The 18,483-nt window shown below is 37.8% G+C and overlaps 1 protein-coding gene across 1 annotated transcript; it reads right to left on the reverse strand.

Annotated features, from left to right (window-relative positions):
- Positions 1-9,312: 9,312 nt before the first annotated feature.
- LOC115629431 (translation initiation factor IF-3) lies at positions 9,313-10,285 on the reverse strand. Its single transcript, XM_030525890.1, has 2 exons — positions 10,005-10,285; positions 9,313-9,909 (listed from the first exon to the last, which is right to left on the reverse strand). Exons 1-2 carry the CDS (start codon positions 10,280-10,282, stop codon positions 9,558-9,560), a joined length of 630 nt encoding a protein of 209 aa, XP_030381750.1. The 5' UTR covers positions 10,283-10,285; the 3' UTR covers positions 9,313-9,557.
- Positions 10,286-18,483: the final 8,198 nt, after the last annotated feature.

Here is an 18,483-nt window from a genome sequence, read left to right on the forward strand (position 1 = left end):
GTGTGTGGCATTTTCGCCAAAGAGTGGAAAAACGGAGGGACTTTTACATAGCATACCAAAAGGAGATAAACCATTCCAGTTAATACATATTGATCATTACGGACCAGTAGCTACAGGCAGGGCAAATAAACATATTTTCTTGATTGTAGATGGGTTCAAGAAATTCGTTAGACTGTACACAACGAAAACAACGAATACAAAATAGGTCATGAAAGCGTTAAGAGATTATTTTAGAGCATATAGCAGACCGAAATGCATAGTTTCTGACAGGGGTAGTTGTTTTACGTCCAAAGAGTTTGAAGAGTTTCTGACTGATTTGAATATTAAACATATTATGATAGCGACTGGATCTCCACAGGCAAATGGACAAGTTGAACGGATAAACAGGAGTTTAGGTCCAATGATTTCGAAGTTGACTGAACCAGATAAGGGCAGACATTGGGACTCAGTAGTCGAACAAGTTGAATACTCCCTTAACAACACACTTCATCGTAGCATTAAACAGATTCCAAGTAAGGTATTGTTCGGCGTAAAGCAGAAAGGTGATATATTAGACGAGCTCAGGGAAAAGTTGGATGAAGTTAACAATACGGTTTATAAAGGCAGTTCCAAAAGAATCAGAAATTAAGTTAAAGAAACCCAAGAACGCTCACAGTCGTACAATGAATTATATTATAACAAGTCAAAGAGAAAACCGCGAAGCTATAAAAAGGGAGACTACGTAATGGTAAAAAATTTCGATTGCACGGTAGGGGCTGCTAGAAAGCTGATTCCCAAAAACAAAGGACCATATGAAATAGCAAAAGTGTTGCGAAACGACAGGTTTCTGTTAAAAGATGTAGAGAATTTTCAAATTTCTCGAAACCCATACAAGGGTGTTTGGAGTGTTCAAAACATACGACACTGAATAGGGAAAAGAAATTAATTTAAGAATATTGTATAATATCGTCAATAAATTTAGACATTAAGACACATATTGTAAGACATAGATATAAGAAAATACTGAAATTGTACATAAATTTAAGGAATATGTAACACACCAGGATCAGGAGATCCGGCTGTCAGGATGGCCGAGTTGTAGTAGGATAAGTATGTACATAAGAACTCTGGCAACCCTATCAGCTGTTTTCCCGATCTCGCTGTACCCTGTAGCTCGAGCAATTCGCTCGAGCTCAGTCTCTGACGAGTCACCGAATAAAGAATACGTCTTTTGTAATTGTGCAGAGTGTTGTGTTTTCTACCACGTTTTGCCTTCCACAAATTCAGAAGTGGGATCAACGCCATGAACAGTACCAATTTCAACATTTTTTCGGTCACTCAATTAAAAAGGTGGCTAACCGTCCTTGGTTTGCCGACAAGTGACACGAAGGCGGAACTAATGGCTCGTCTTGGCCAGATTTCTCCGGAGCTGCCCGGCGACGCTCCAACTGCAGACACAGACTACATTTCCGAGGGCTCCGGCGATGAGCAAGCCCAAGTCTTACAGGCCGAATACAGCGTCTACTTGGAGCAGCAGCAAGAACCGAGCGTCGTCTGCCAGCCGCAGCATGACAACCAAGATGGCGTCACCACGGCGTCGCATGACCTTCTAGAAATTATAAAGAATTTGCAAGCAGAAGTAAATGCAAACAAAATGTTGCTGTTACAATTTCGTACAGAGGCAGGCAAAAATATGACGCGTCAAGCGGCGACCCATAGCAACGCCATCAACATCCAAAGGGACGGCATAGCAAGCAACGACGACGCCAGTAACGGTAAAACTACCAGTGAAGATGGCAATAGCGACAGAGCAGCCGACGCTGACACCGATAACGGCAACACACACGACGTCGACGTCAGCAGCGGCTTAAACACCAACGAAATGGAGATGCAACGAGTGAGCGAATACGAAAGATGCCATACAGTGAAAAATATATCAACTGCATTCGCTTTCGCAAAAGAAGCTTCTGTTGAATTTGATGGCAACTCTTGTGCGCGCATTTGGGTAAATCAGCTCAAGAACATCGCCCAGATTTACGAATTAGATAATTGCAGTCTTCGCATGTTGTTCATGGCCAAGGTGAAGGGAAACGCTCAACGGTGGCTACATTCAAATTCAACACGTATGCTTCAGCCCATCAAAAAAAAAAAAAAATTGGAAAAATTGGTGCTGGCGCAGTCCATCAACGTCGATACAGATGAGCTTATGGAGCAAATCATCGAAGGCATCCCATCAAAGAGCTTGCGCGATCAGGCTCGCATACAACGCTTCACTGGACCGGAGGAGTTGCAGAAGGCATTCGCCAACGTGCGCCTCTCAAAACAGGTACCAGCAGGTGGCGCAAACAGGGAGCCATCGTCCATGTCTGGGGCCAGCTACGATTCGCGCTGCCGAAACTGCAACTCAAAGGGTCATTTTGCCAGAGATTGCCGCAAGCCAAAGCGGACAGCCGGATCATGTTTCGCTTGCGGGCAGATGGGTCATTTTGTGGCGCAGTGCTCGCAGAAGAAGAATTTGAGCGATGCTATTAAATATGTAAGGTATTTTAAAATACACTTTTTAAATAATATTAAATATGCCCTCATTACAAAATGCCTCATAGACTCTGGTAGCGCCATTTCTTTTGTAAAAAGGTCATGCATACCAAATGCAATTTCTTTATGTTTAGTTTATAATTCATACTTTGGGCTGAATAAAAGCCAGTTAAATGTCTTTGGAAAGATTTTTTGCTTTATATTTAAAGGATTACTGAAAAAAAAATTTTGATTTAATTGTTGTTGCGAACGAGTCTATGAGTCATGATGTTGTATTGGGCAGGGATTTTATGAATGCGATGGATTTGAATATTAGTCCAGACACCCTCGCGACTATTGAATTAAAAACAAGATAGAACGCTACAGTCGAGCAAGCCCGACAGTAAAATAGCCTGTACTCTCACAGAAAAGAAAAATTAAAAAAAATTTTTTTTTTTAAATTAAATTATTAAAAACAAGTAAAAAAGCTAAAGTCGGGTGTCCCGACTTTGAAATACTCTGTACATATGTTTACAATAATTATAGAAAATAAAAAAATTAAGAAAATAAAAAAAAATGCAATGATCGATTTTACCTCTCTCGGTATTCGAACTCACGTAAAGGGTGTATAATTGCACATTTACATAGCAATTGCGTCTGTGTGAGTGTATGTATGCCTATGCGCATCTATTCGTGTCTGTGTAAGCATTTTCGCAGTCAACCAAACAGCAACATCAACAACAGCCGCGGGCAGCGCTTGAGCAGCGCTGCAGCAGCAAATATATTTATGGCTATAACTTCTTGGTAAATCGGTCTATCAGAACTTGGCATACGGACACATAATTACTAACTGGGGGTATTTCCAAAATTTTAGTTCGAAATTCCAAGAATTACGGGAGTTAGAGAAAATCGCATTTGCGGGGGAGAGGGGGGAGGGAGGGAAATTCCAAAATATACATTTTCTGCGTATTCACACAAGGCATCTGGAACTAAAATTTGGTGTTCCTAGGTCTTAAAGTCTCCGAGATATAGGCGATTATACGCATGGAAAATCGGGAAAACCCCCATAGGGGGGAAGTGGGGGGGGAAAATCAAAAAAATAAAACAAACTCGTATAGAATACACACATAACGCATCTTTGTGCAAAATTTGGTGTCTCTATCTCTTATAGTCTCTGAGATCCAGGTGTTCATACGGACGGACAGACGGACAGACAGACAGACAGGGCTAGATCGACTCGTCTTGTCACGCTGATCAAGAATATATATACTTTGTGGGGTCTGCCACGCCTCCTTCTGCCTGTTACATTTTTCAGCTCCCGCAAACCTAATATACTCTTGTACATTTCATGTACAGAGTATAAAAATGAATGAATTAATTAATTAATTAAATTAAATTAGAATACATGTTTATGTTCAGTTTTAACAGCATACATTTACATCACGTACCTATGCTTGTTTATATGCGTGTATGTATGCAGCACAAAGTTGAACCAAAGCAGCAACAACAACAACAGCTACGGGCAGCGCTGCCGACAGAGCTGCAGGCAGCGCATGAGCAGCGATTTTACTTATGGCTATAACTTTCTTCAGAATTGACCTATCATGATGAAATTTGGCACACAGATACATTACTACTAACTGGATGTACATACCAAAATTGATTTCAAAATTCCGGAATTCCAGAATTACGGAAGTTATAAGAAAAAACACGAATTGCGGGGGAGTGGGGGGGTGCATCGAAAAAAAACTCAAACTCGTACTTTCTCGGTCTTAGAAGAATATGGAAACCAAGTTTGGTTATTCTAGCTCTTATACTTTCTGAGATCCTTGCGTTCATACGGACAGACAGACGGACAAGGCTATATCCACTCGGCTTCTCATCCTGATCAAGAATATATATACTTTGTGGGGTCTACCACGCCTCCTTCTGTGTGTTACATACATGCGCACAAAACTAGTATAGCCTTTCACCCTTTGGGTACAGGCTATAAATATACATGTAACGAATACGGGGTTATCGAGAGGCAATGAAAATGTTGGTTCGGCATACAAAGCAGAAAATCCATGCGTTTCGAAACTTCTTTCAAATGGAGCTGATCAGCAAGCAGCGGCCCCTATAAAAATCGAAAGAGAAGGAAAGAAAATATCAAATCAATCGGTTAGCAATGTTAATGATAGGCTACATATATGAAAAAGAATGTTACGGGATGAAACGTTTAATGGAAAATTAATATGGGATGAGACTGTAGAAGATCAACTGTTATGTAATAAAACTGTTAATGAGCGACTGTTAGAGGGCGAAGCTGTTAATGAGCGACTGTTAGAGGGCGAAACTGTTAATGAGCGACTGTTAGAGGGCGAAACTGTTAGTGAGCGACTGTTAGAGGGCGAAACTGTTAGTGAGGGACTGTTAAATGCCGAAGCTGTTAATAATCGACTGTTATGTAATAAAACTGCTAGTAGGGGATTGTTAGATGCTAAGACTGTTAAAGATCAAATTTTGAATCAGTTAATGAGCTAATTTTTTGAAACTGACAATGCAGGCGTATCCATGATGGATAGCTTTGAGAAAGATATGTTTAATATTAACATAGTCGACAATCAAATGACAGATTACAACTGCGGTGAAAATGTTGATCTCGTAACAAAGGGTCGGTTTGTCAAAATGTTCGAAGAGACTTATTTAAATGCAAAAAAGCCAAATTGCCCGATGTTTAGGAGTGAAATGAAAATTTGTTTGGAAAACTCAAAACCTTTTAGATGTTCACCAAGACGGTTGTCTTACTCAGAGAAAGAAAAACTCCAGGCTATGCTAGACAATTATTTAGAAGGGGGAATAATACGGCCAAGCGAATCGGAGTATGCTTCACCCATTGTGTTAGTTAAGAAGAAGACGGGCGATTTACGACTATGCATTGATTTTCGTAAATTGAATAAAGTGCTAATAAAAGACAACTATCCAATGCCATTAATAGACGATTTATTAGATAGGCTCCTAAATAAAACCATATTTTCAAAATTAGACCTTAAAAATGGGTATTTCCATGTGTTTGTTAATGAAGAATCGGTGAAATATACATCCTTTGTAACTCCACTAGGCCAATATGAGTTCCTAAGAATGCCAATGGGGATAAAGAATGCGTCAGCCGTATTCCAGCGTTTTGTGAACAAGATTTTTGATGATTTAATTAGAGAAAGTAAGGTTATTGTCTATATGGATGACATCATGGTGGCGAGCACGAACATGAAGGAACACTTAAATACACTGGGGGAAGTTTTCACACGATTGATTCAAAACAAACTAGAATTACGGATGGATAAATGCGAGTTTATGCAATCGAGTATAAAATATTTAGGCTTTCGCATATCAAGTAAAGGCATAAGGGCAGAAGACAAAGGTTTAGATGCGATTAAAAATTTTCCAGTTCCTGATAAGGTGCAAACAGTCCAAAGCTTTCTGGGCTTGTGTTCATACTTCAGGCATTTTATTAAAGATTTCTCAGTTTTAGCCAAGCCACTATATGATCTTTTGAGAAAAGACAAACCATTTTCATTCGAGGAAAAAGAATTAGAATGTTTTTTAACTCTTAAGGACAAATTAATGCAGTCTCCTATTTTAGCCATTTACGATTATAGGGAGGAAGTCGAATTAAATTGCGATGCAAGTTCATTAGGTTTTGGAGCGGTACTCATGCAGAAAAAAAGCGATGGGAAAACGCATCCAATATTTTATTTTTCTAAGCGTACAACAGAGACAGAGTCAAAATATCATAGTTTCGAGCTAGAGACATTTGGCGATAATTTATGCCATACGGAGATTTCGAATTTACCTACACGGGAAACGATTAAAAATAGTCACAGATTGCAACTCTTTAACCCTTACATTGAACAAGGTTGATTTAAATCCTAGAATCGCTAGATGGGCATTGGAACTGCAAAACTACGATTATGAGCTAGTTCACAGAGCCGGGAGTAGAATGCAACATGTAGACGCTTTAAGCAGATGCACAAATATTTTGGTAGTGGAGACAAATAGTTTTGAGGACATCCTTGTTATCTGTCAAGCAAGAGACCCAAAAATTCAAACGATTAAAAAAATTTTAGAGAAAAATGAGCACAAAATGTACAAGATGAGAAATGGGATTGTTTATAGGAAAACAAACGACGATAGGTTACTCTTTTACGTACCGGAAGATATGGAAAGCCATGTACTGCACAAATATCATAATGAACTGGGCCATATTGGCAGGGACAAAATGATGGACATTATTTCGAGAAGTTATTGGTTCGCAAATCTTAAGGAAAAGTGCAGCAATCATATTGAAAATTGTCTGAAGTGTGTGGCATTTTCGCCAAAGAGTGGAAAAACGGAGGGACTTTTACATAGCATACCAAAAGGAGATAAACCATTCCAGTTAATACATATTGATCATTACGGACCAGTAGCTACAGGCAGGGCAAATAAACATATTTTCTTGATTGTAGATGGGTTCAAGAAATTCGTTAGACTGTACACAACGAAAACAACGAATACAAAATAGGTCATGAAAGCGTTAAGAGATTATTTTAGAGCATATAGCAGACCGAAATGCATAGTTTCTGACAGGGGTAGTTGTTTTACGTCCAAAGAGTTTGAAGAGTTTCTGACTGATTTGAATATTAAACATATTATGATAGCGACTGGATCTCCACAGGCAAATGGACAAGTTGAACGGATAAACAGGAGTTTAGGTCCAATGATTTCGAAGTTGACTGAACCAGATAAGGGCAGACATTGGGACTCAGTAGTCGAACAAGTTGAATACTCCCTTAACAACACACTTCATCGTAGCATTAAACAGATTCCAAGTAAGGTATTGTTCGGCGTAAAGCAGAAAGGTGATATATTAGACGAGCTCAGAGAAAAGTTGGATGAAGTTAACAATACGGTTTATAAAGGCAGTTCCAAAAGAATCAGAAATTAAGTTAAAGAAACCCAAGAACGCTCACAGTCGTACAATGAATTATATTATAACAAGTCAAAGAGAAAACCGCGAAGCTATAAAAAGGGAGACTACGTAATGGTAAAAAATTTCGATTGCACGGTAGGGGCTGCTAGAAAGCTGATTCCCAAAAACAAAGGACCACATGAAATAGCAAAAGTGTTGCGAAACGACAGGTTTCTGTTAAAAGATGTAGAGAATTTTCAAGTTTCTCGAAACCCATACAAGGGTGTTTGGAGTGTTCAAAACATACGACACTGAATAGGGAAAAGAAATTAATTTAAGAATATTGTATAATATCGTCAATAAATTTAGACATTAAGACACATATTGTAAAACATAGATATAAGAAAATACTGAAATTGTACATAAATTTAAGGAATATGTAACACACCGGGATCAGGAGATCCGGCTGTCAGGATGGCCGAGTTGTAGTAGGATAAGTATGTACATAAGAACTCTGGCAACTCTATCAGCTGTTTTCCCGATCTCGCTGTACCCTGTAGCTCGAGAAATTCGCTCGAGCTCAGTCTCTGACGAGTCACTGAATAAAGAAGACGTCTTTTGTAATTGTGCAGAGTGTTGTGTTTTCTACCACGTTTTGCCTTCCACAAATGTGTTAGCGTTTTTAATTAAAACTCCTGGAAAAACCAACCGAGCATTGGTTTTGAGGCGAAATTTGGGCGGAAGATATTTCTGTGGCACCCCTCTATATGTTTTTGTGCATTCCCTACATTCATTTACGTGAGTTTTGTGGCCTATTTATACTGTGTACATGAAATGTACAAGAGTATATTAGGTTTGCGCGAGTTGAAAAATGTACCAGGCAGAAGGAGGCGTGGCAGACCCCACAAAGTATATATGTTCTTGATCAGCGTGACAAAGCGAGTCCATCTAGTCCTGTCTGTCTGTCCGTCCGTCCGTATGAACACCTAGATCTCAGAGACTAGAGACACCAAATTTTACGCAAAGATGGCTTATGTGTGTACGTTGTGCAATTTTTTTGATTTTCCGCCCCCCACTTCCCCCTATGGGGGTTTTCCCAATTTTCCATTCGTATAATCGCCTATATCTCGGAGACTTTAAGACCTAGTAACACCAAATTTTAGTCCAAGATGCCTTATGTGAATACACAGAAATTGTGTATTTTGGAATTTCCCTCCCTCTCCCCCGCAATCCATAACTCCCGTATTTCTTGGAATTTCGAACTCAAATCCTAATACAGTTAGTGATTATAAGTCCAAATGCCAGCTTTCATATATATGTACATAACACCAAGCAGTGGCCGCAGCTGTTGTTGTTACTGCTTTGCTCAGGCACATGAGACATACACAGACACACACATACACGCATAATTATTCTACACATATGTACAGAGTATTTCAAAGTCGGGATACCCGACATTAGCTTCTATACTTGTTTTGTACTCGGTACACGAAATGTATCAAGTTGCATTATGATAGGACAATTTAAAAGGAAGTCAGGCCAATACCGTCCGCAGCTGTTGCTGTTGTTGCTGTAGGCACACACAAACATACACGCTTTACGTGAAAGCAGAGTTAAATTTATCAAAATTTTTTACTTGTTTTAAATTTTAATTTTCTAATTTCTGTAATTATTCTACACATATGTACAGAGTATTTCAAATTCGGGTTACCCGAATTTAGCTTTCACTTGTTTCATTCTCAAACACCGCCGGACTTGTAAGAACATATATGTATTTATTTTTCATCGACAAACAATGCAGTTGATGTACATACAAAAAAAATCAATTCAATAGTGAACTTAAACTAAATAAATAAAAAAAAGCCTATAAAAATGACAAAAATATCTAATAACGAATCCGACACGGTGGGGGAATTTTATTTGCCAAACGGCCAGCTTTGCCCCGATATATAGTATGTATGTATGTATACCACTTTTGGTAGTTTCAGCCGCTTTTGAGATCTGTGCTGTCTATATCAAATATAGCTTGTATAAAACAAGAATCATAGAATACATGTACAAAAATATTTCAGATGTGTAGTAGCCCGCCATGTTTTGATTGTATAACATACTATATAAGCTCTAGATGAGGCGTTTATGTAGTGTCGACAGGCATTTTGAGCGGAATTATATTAAATTTTGTTGCGGAACCCTTGGTACGTTTTTGGAGGATTCTACCAATATTTTGGGGTTCTTTAATTACGTGTTCTATGGCTTGAACAATGCGCTCCTCATCTTCATCGTTTCCAAGGCTATTCCCACTGGATTGTATTAGAATACACACCTCATGTCGTTTTTCCAGCCATCTCGCTATATTTTTAAGCCTCGATTCAAGGTCGTGGTTACTTATACGCGTGCTTATAGTTAATGACTTTTCAGACTTTTTACTCATTTTGTTAGTCACTAAAGGAAAATCGTCGGCAAGCATTTCCGCATTGGTAACCAATCTGAAATATAAATTTCGTTAACACGCATACACATACATATGTATGTATGTGTGTATGCACAAATGTTTTTTTAGGCTTCGCATGATATTAGTTACTTGTATAAGGACCGCCCAGTTTTAGCATTTGCATCAGTTTGTTCTAAGAGTACCAAATTCAGTCCCCGACGCCTTGCTAGCTTCTGCGCTTCCGCCATGGTCGTAATAATCAAATCTTGATTTTGGCCAATGACAGCTATTTTCATTGTTTGCGCATGTGATTTATTTTCAAATGACATTGCTTTTTTAGTTGGAAAGTCCACAGGACCAATTTTATAAGTGCGCAAGAAAAATGGCCGAAGCAAAGTCGACCGAGCAATGAAGGGAACACGCTGCATTTTTTAATCTAAGAATAAAAACATATACGTATTTCCTTAAAAATATACTAAATCAATTACGTACTCTAGTGCTGTGCGAAACATCGATGTAAAATCGATACATCGATGTTTTGCAATTTTTTCCAAACATCGATGTTTTATTTCCGATTTTCGATGTTTTTTACTACTTGAAAAAAAATCGCGGGAAAAGCTAGGTAAGTAAAAGCTAAAATTTGCATTTTTTTAATAAATCCCCTAATATAATACAGAACAAATTACTAATATTATAGATGGATATTGGTGTTGGCAGTGCTTGGAAATGGAGAAGTTTTTAAAAGAATCTAATAGCAAAGGTAATTTTTATCTTGCAGCTGCAGTCTTATTTGTGTATGTGTATTTTCATTATTTGTACATATATTAATATGTTGTTCTATGTAATGCAAACTCAACTGAAATGGATAAGGAACTTGAGGAAGGTGGTCCTAATAAACGGGCAAAATATGGAAAGTCAACTGTGTGGAATTTCTTCTTTAAGTCTAAGGATGGCAAGTCTGCTAAATGCCTTAAATGTGGTAAAGTGTATCAAACATGTGGCAATACCACCAATTGAAGAACTACCAACGACCTCAAGCTCTATTTTGTCGTTTATAGACAAAAAATACGAAGCATTTTATTTACAGATCTCAAAATATACTTCTGTACATTTCATGTACAGAGTATAATGATAAGTCCCTTAAGGCATGTATATGCAAGTACCTCTGCGTTCCTGCAACGTCCACTGAAAGTGAGCGCATGTTCAGCAAAGCTGGACTTATAGTTAGCGAAAAAAGGAGTTCGCTTAAATCAAAGAATGTAGACATGCTCATTTATATTAACAAAAATGAGTGGATCTCAAATAATTAGTCATGAATTATATTTTTTATGTTATGCTTTTCATTTTGTTATACTTGTATTCTTTCAATTTATGAAAATATTGTTTTGTTGTTTTATCTGAAATTAGTCATTAACTATAATTTTTTATGTTATACTTTCTCTTGTTTTTAGTTTATTATTTGAAGTTATAAAAATATCGTTTGTTTTAAACCCTTTTGTACCTTTATAAATAAGACAAATCAAAACGAAGTGCCCTATGTTGTATATTAATTTTTGTTTGAAAATTTGTTAGTGGAATTTCGATGCATCGATACATCGATGTTCTTCCCCCAAAAAAATCGAAACATCGATGTTGGTAAACATCGATGTTTCCCCAGCTCTAACGTACTCAATAGTAAACTGGTGTAGATGTAGTAGGGATTAGAGGTGGAGAAACATCGATGATACTGTCGATGCATCGATGTTTTCAATTTTTATTAAAACATCGATTGTTTGTGGGGATTATCGGGTTTCTCGCTTACATCTCTAAGAGATTGAAGTTTGCCGAGTAAAATAGGGAATAAACACGAAAGATACGTAATTGACGGCATTTTTATACTCTGTACATGAAATGTACAAGAGTATATTAGGTTTGCGGGAGCTGAAAAATGTAACAGGCAGAAGGAGGCGTGGCAGACCCCACAAAGTATATATATTCTTGATCAGCATGACGAGACGAGTCGATCTAGCCCTGTCTGTCTGTCTGTCCGTCTGTCCGTCTGTCCGTCCGTATGAACACCTGGATCTCAGAGACTATAAGAGATAGAGACACCAAATTTTGCACGAAGATGCGTTATGTGTGTATTCTATACGAGTTTGTTTTATTTTTTTGATTTTCCCCCCCACTTCCCCCCTATGGGTGTTTTCCCGATTTTCCATTCGTATAATCGCCTATATCTCGGAGACTATAAGACCTAGGAACACCAAATTTTAGTCCCACATGCCTTATGTGAATACGCAGAAAATGTATATTTTGGAATTCCCCTCCCTCCCCCCTCTACCACGCAAATCGTAACTCCCGTAATTCTTGGAATTTCGAACTAAAATTTTAGAAATACCCCCAGTTAGTTATTATGTGTCCGTATGCCTAATTTCATTATGATTGACCGATTTAACAAGAAGTTATAGCCATAAATATATCTGCTGATGCAGCGCTGCTGCAGCGCTGCTCAAGCGCTGCACGCGGCTGTTGTTGATGTTGCTGTTTGGTTGACTGCGAAAATGCTTACACAGACACGAATAGATGCGCATAGGCATACATACACTCAGACAGACGCAATTGCTATGTAAATGTGCAATTATACACCCTTTACGTGAGTTCGAATACCGAGAGAGGTAAAATCGATCAAATTTTTTTTTTATTTTCTTAATTTTTTTATTTTCTATAATTATTGTAAACATATGTACAGAGTATTTCAAAGTCGGGACACCCGCCTTAAGCTTTTTTACTTGTTATACTCTGTACATGAAATGTACAAGAGTATATTAGGTTTGCGGGAGCTGAAAAATGTAACAGGCAGAAGGAGGCGTGGCAGACCCCACAAAGTATATATATTATTGATCAGCGTGACAAGACGAGTCGATCTAACCCTGTCTGTCTGTCTGTCCGTCTGTCCGTCCGTATGAACACCTGGATCTCAGAGACTATAAGAGCTAGAGACACCAAATTTTGCACAAAGATGCGATATGTGTGTATTCTATACGAGTTTGTTTTATTTTTTTGATTTTCCCCCCCACTTCCCCCCTATGGGGGTTTTCCCGATTTTCCATTCGTATAATCGCCTATATCTCGGAGATTATAAGACCTAGGCACACCAAATTTTAGTCCAAGATGCCTTGTGTGAATACGCAGAAAATGTATATTTTGGAATTTCCCTCCCTCCCCCCTCTCCCCCGCAAATCGTAACTCCCGTAATTCTTGGAATTTCGAACTAAAATTTTGCAAATACCCCCAGTTAGTAATTATGTGTCCGTATGCCAAGTTTCACTATGATAGACCGATTTACCAAGAAGTTATAGCCATAAATATATTTGCTGCTGCAGCGCTGCTCAATGATTACACAGACACGAATAGATGCGCATAGGCATACATACACTCACACAGACGCAATTGCTATGTAAATGTGCAATTATAAACCCTTTACGTGAGTTCGAATATCGAGAGAGGTAAAATCGATCAAATTTTTTTTTTATTTTTTTATTTTTTATAATTATTGTAAACATATGTACAGAGTATTTCAAAGACGGGACACCCGACTTTAGCTTTTTTACTTGCTTTATTTTGTAAGTTAAAACCCTTTTTTAATAAATAGCTAAGGTTTAATTGGTAGTGTTGGCAGCGACCGTGGAAAATAAGATCTTTAACGATGGACAAACACATAAAAAGTTTGTAACTCACAGCAAAAGATAAAGCACATGTGCTTTACACATACATATGTACATACATACATATGTATCACATACATACATACATAGTTGTATGTATGTATCACATACATACAAGTATGTATCCTTCAGTTTGGCTTGTGGCAATTGTCCGCTTTGGGCTACCCATGGACCGGTCCAAAGCTTAACCAGTGTCAACACCAGTCCCTTTATGAAGGCAGCGCCATACCGGTAGGACACGAAAGAAACGATTTGATGCTCGTGCGCTGTGTTCGTCATCAAGTCACAATAACTAATATTAGACAAGACTCGCTACTTTGTTCGCTCGTCTAATTACACCAACAAATATTAGGGAAATGACTTTGTTTTTATACCCTGTACCCGTAGGGTAAAAAGGGTATATTAGGTTTGTGCAAAGTATGTAACATGCAGAAGGAAGCATCTCCGACCCCATAAAGTATATACTTGTATATTCTGAATCAACATGACGAGAAATCGATCTAGACATGTCCGTCCGTCTGGATGACCGCAAGGATCTCAGAAACTATAAAAGCTGGAATAACCAAAGTTGGTATCCAGATTCTCCTAGATACGAAAAAAAAGGAGAGTTTATTTTATTTTTTTAGAATTTTTCCTCCCTTTTCCTGCTGGACATTCTTGGACCCATTTTGGCAAAATGCAAGGCAATTGTTACCTTTATGAAACGCAGCATACGGCAATGGCAAAATTTAAACAGGCACAAGATGTTGAGAACCCGCTTGGCTTGATACTGGAAGTGCCAACTCGTTGGAACAGTGCTTTCGAAATGATAAAACACCTTTTAAAGACCAACGACGTATTATCTTCCGTCCTTTTGAGCTGTACGGCCATTATTCCAATTTCGTGCGTGTTCGTGTTGACTCAATAAAGCACGAAAAGACACAAACGTGAAATTGGAATAGAAACAAAAACAACACAACAAAATATAATTTAAAGTTAAGAAATACTCTAATATTTATTCCAGTTTTTTGCACAAAGTCTATCTTAAAACATTGTGAAAAAAGCAAAGGATTTGGAGCGCATATCCAAAAAATAACAACGTTAGTGTTAGCCAGATTTGCATAAAATTAAAAATTAAAATTACGAAAAAGTAATATTATGTACATATGTATATCGGTCCTTAAAATTGGATTACCATATACACATGTATACAAGCATAAATTAAAAATCGACATTCTCCTAATTATTCGATTTACAAAGAAAAATTTGTGTATCCATTCACCGTGCATACGGATTCGTGATTTCTTACAGCCAATTACGCGATCGCGCTGTGACGGGCCGAAAAAAGCCGACACATGCCCATCTCAGCTGATCGCATATTTCCAAGCAATTTACCGTTTGTGTTAAAAGGTTGTGTCAGCTAACAATGCTAAAAATGTATTCTGAAAGCTTCTGGGAGACATTAAGCGTTAAGCTTATTCCGTGAATGCCTTTTACACTCACAACATTCATATTCAAAAAACACATATAGATAAGCGTTGAACTGTACAATTGAATACATACTTACACTTACATATATGTACGTATAGTCAGGATCAGTCCCACTTTTCGGGAATAACTCGACCATGCGTGCAGCATGCTGAGGAATGTCAGACGAGTTGCACTTATAAGTGAGGACTGTATGTATGTCGGTGTTAAATTTTACAGTGTTTAATTCTAGAAGGTACTAGCCCTCAATGTCACAATCTTTATATTTATGCATGTATATACATATTTACGTATATATATTTACATATATGTATATAAAATAGTTTGTACGAGCCCCAACCACTATTAATTGGTACGGCTAAGTTTTTTTTCGATAGTGCAACTTTCAATGACTTATTATACCCTGTACCCGTAGGGTAAAAAGGGTATATTAGGTTTATGCAAAGTATGTAACATACAGAAGGAAGCATCTCCGACCCCATAAAGTCTATATATTCTTGATCAGCATGACGAGAGAAATCGATCTAGACATGTCCGTCCGTCTGTCCGTCCGTCTAGATGAACGCGAGGATCTCAGAAACTATAAAAGCTAGAATAACCAAAGTTGGCATCCAGATTCTCCTAGGTCCGAGAAAGGACGAGTTTATTTTTTTTTTTTAATTTCCCCCCCCCCCCCCCCACCCCCCTTCAGAATTTCGTCAATATCGTCCACATTTCAAATGCTACCTAAACCAAACTTTATACACATAATTTATATATTCTGTACAATTCTGTACATTCTAAGAAAAGTTATTAGCGAACCAAATTCTCGCCAGTACAACCCCACCAAACTGCAGCAACAAGTTCGCTCTTCTTCTTACTCTTTTTGCTTCTACTATGGGCGCATACAACTCAGTGACGGAAGTTTACCTGGGTACAGGGTATTACACTGTCGGGCTTGCTCGACTGTAGCGTTCTCTCTTGTTTTTATTTGTGGGTGACAAACATATTTATACTTTTTAAAAAGGTCATTGAATTACCTTTAATTTTATATTTTTTTATATATACGTTTCACACAACAATAATGCACAAAATCAATTTAAATAAATCAACTTTTATAATACCCGAACTACAAGGTGCGTTTGAAAGTAAACAGGACTTTCTAAATCTAGCGTCCCCTGTTGGCGCTATCTATATGTCGACTGGTGCGTTAGAATCTGCTATTGTTATCGATTGTCCAGTGAGAATTTCATGATATTTCATCAATTGGAAGTGAAGACAGGGCTAGATCGACACGTCTTGTCATGCTGATCAAGAATATATATACTTCGTGGGGTCTGCCACGCCTCCTTCCGTTTCATCATGATAAGTCAATTCAAAAGAAAGTTATAGCCATAAATAAAATCGCAGCGCTGCCCGCAGCTGTTGTTGCTGTTTTGGCTCAACTTTTTGTTGCATACATACACGCATAAAAATACACATAGACACGTGATGTAAATGTTTGCTGTTAAAACTGTACATAAACATGTCTTCTATGTATGTATTAAATACATTTTCTTTATTAATTAAATTAATTAATTATATTTTTTAAAATAATATAAATTTTTTATAATTTTTATAGCCTGTACCAAAAGGGTGAAAGGCTATACTAGTTTTGTGCGAATGTATGTAACAGGCAGAAGGAGGCGGAGCAGACCCCACAAAGTATACATATTATTAATCAGGGTGACAAGCCGAGCCGATATAGCCATGTCCGTCCGTCCGTCTGGACGAGCGCAAGGACCTCAGGAAGTAATTTCAACTTTGTGCTGCATAAATATACGCATATAAACACGCCGAGACACGACTCTGATGTAAATGTATGCTGTTGAAACTGTACATGAGCATGTATTTAGTTTAATTAAATAATTTAATTAATATAATTATACCCTGTACCCAAAGGGTACAAGGGTATATTAGTTTTGTGCGAGTGCACATTCCCCATTTTCCCGATGCACCCCCCCACTCCCCCCCCCCCCCCCCCCCCCCCCCTATTAACGATTTTCTATAGCTCCCGTAATTCTTGGAATTTTGAACTAAAATTTGATAGACACATCCAGTTAGTGATTATATATCCGTATACCAGTTTTCATTATGATAGAATGATCGGAAAGAAAGTTATAGCCATAAAACCAGGCCCAATGCACACATACATACATATGTACAAGTACACAAACACGCATAAGGCACGATTCTGATGTAAATGTAAATGCATGTATGCATGCATGGAATATTTTATATTTAATTTAGTTAATTAATTAAATTAATTTAGTTAATTAATTTAATTAAATTAATTAATTAATTAAATTAAATTAATTAATTAATTTAATTACTTTTTTGTGGGGCGGTACAGGGTATTAAAGAGTTGAGCCTGCTCGACTTTAGCATTCCTTTCTTGTTTTTTTAATCATTTAAAAGACAAATTTTTTATACATTTTTATACTCTGTACATAAAATGTACAAGAGTATATTAGATTTGCAGGAGCTGAAAATGTAACAGGCAGAAGTAGGCGTTGCAGACCCCACAAAGTATATATATTATTGATCAGCGTGACAAACGAGTCGATCTAGCCCTGTCTGTCTGTCTGTCCGTCTGTCCGTCCGTATGAACACCTGGATCTCAGAGACTATAAGAGCTAGAGACACCAAATTTTGCACAAAGATGCGTTATGTGTGTATTCTATACGAGTTTGTTTTATTTTTTTGATTTTCCCCCCCACTTCCCCCCTATGGGGGTTTTCCCGATTTTCCATGCGTATAATCGCCTATATCTCGGAGACTTTAAGACCTAGGAACACCAAATTTTAGTCCCAGATGCCTTGTGTGAATACGCAGAAAATGTATATTTTGGAATTTCCCTCCCTCCCCCCTCTCCCATGCAAATCGCATGGGAAATCTCTAACTCCCGTAATTCTTGGAATTTCGAACTAAAATTTTGCAAATACCCCCAGTTAGTAATTATGTGTCCGTACGCCAAGCTTCATCATGATAGACCGATTTAACAAGAAGTTATGGCCATAAATATATTTGCTGCTGCAGCGCTGCCCGCGGCTGTTGTTGATGTTGCTGTTTGGTTGCCCGCTAACATGTTTACACAGACACGAATAGACGCGCATAAACATACATACACTCACATAGACGCAATTGCTTTGTATATGTGCAATTATACCCCCTTTACGTGAGTTCGAATACCAAAAGAGGTAAAATCGATCAAATTTTTTTTTTTTAATACTCTTACACTTTTAATTTCTATAATTATTCTAAACATATGTACAGAGTATTTCAAAGTTGGGACTCCCGACTTTAGCTTTTTTACTTGTTTCCTTTTTGGTGGGAGGTACATGGTATTTTAGTGTTGAGCTTGCCTGACTTTAGCATTCTTTTCTTGTTTTTTAATTATTTACATTTTTTTGTTTAATTTTGTTCTTTTTGGAGGGAGG

Source organism: Scaptodrosophila lebanonensis, unplaced genomic scaffold (assembly GCF_003285725.1).
Source record: "Scaptodrosophila lebanonensis strain 11010-0011.00,11010-0021.00 unplaced genomic scaffold, SlebRS2 tig00000147-arrow-arrow-pilon, whole genome shotgun sequence".
NCBI classification, from domain to species: domain Eukaryota; kingdom Metazoa; phylum Arthropoda; class Insecta; order Diptera; family Drosophilidae; genus Scaptodrosophila; species Scaptodrosophila lebanonensis.

Coding starts and splice junctions, on each gene's coding strand:
- LOC115629431 (XM_030525890.1), bottom strand. CDS start 10,282: ATGCAGCGTGTTCCCTTCATTGCTCGGTCGACTTTGCTTCGGCCATTT. Junction 9,910..10,004: donor ACTGGGCGGTCCTTATACAA/GTAACTAATATC, acceptor TTTATATTTCAG/ATTGGTTACCAATGCGGAAA.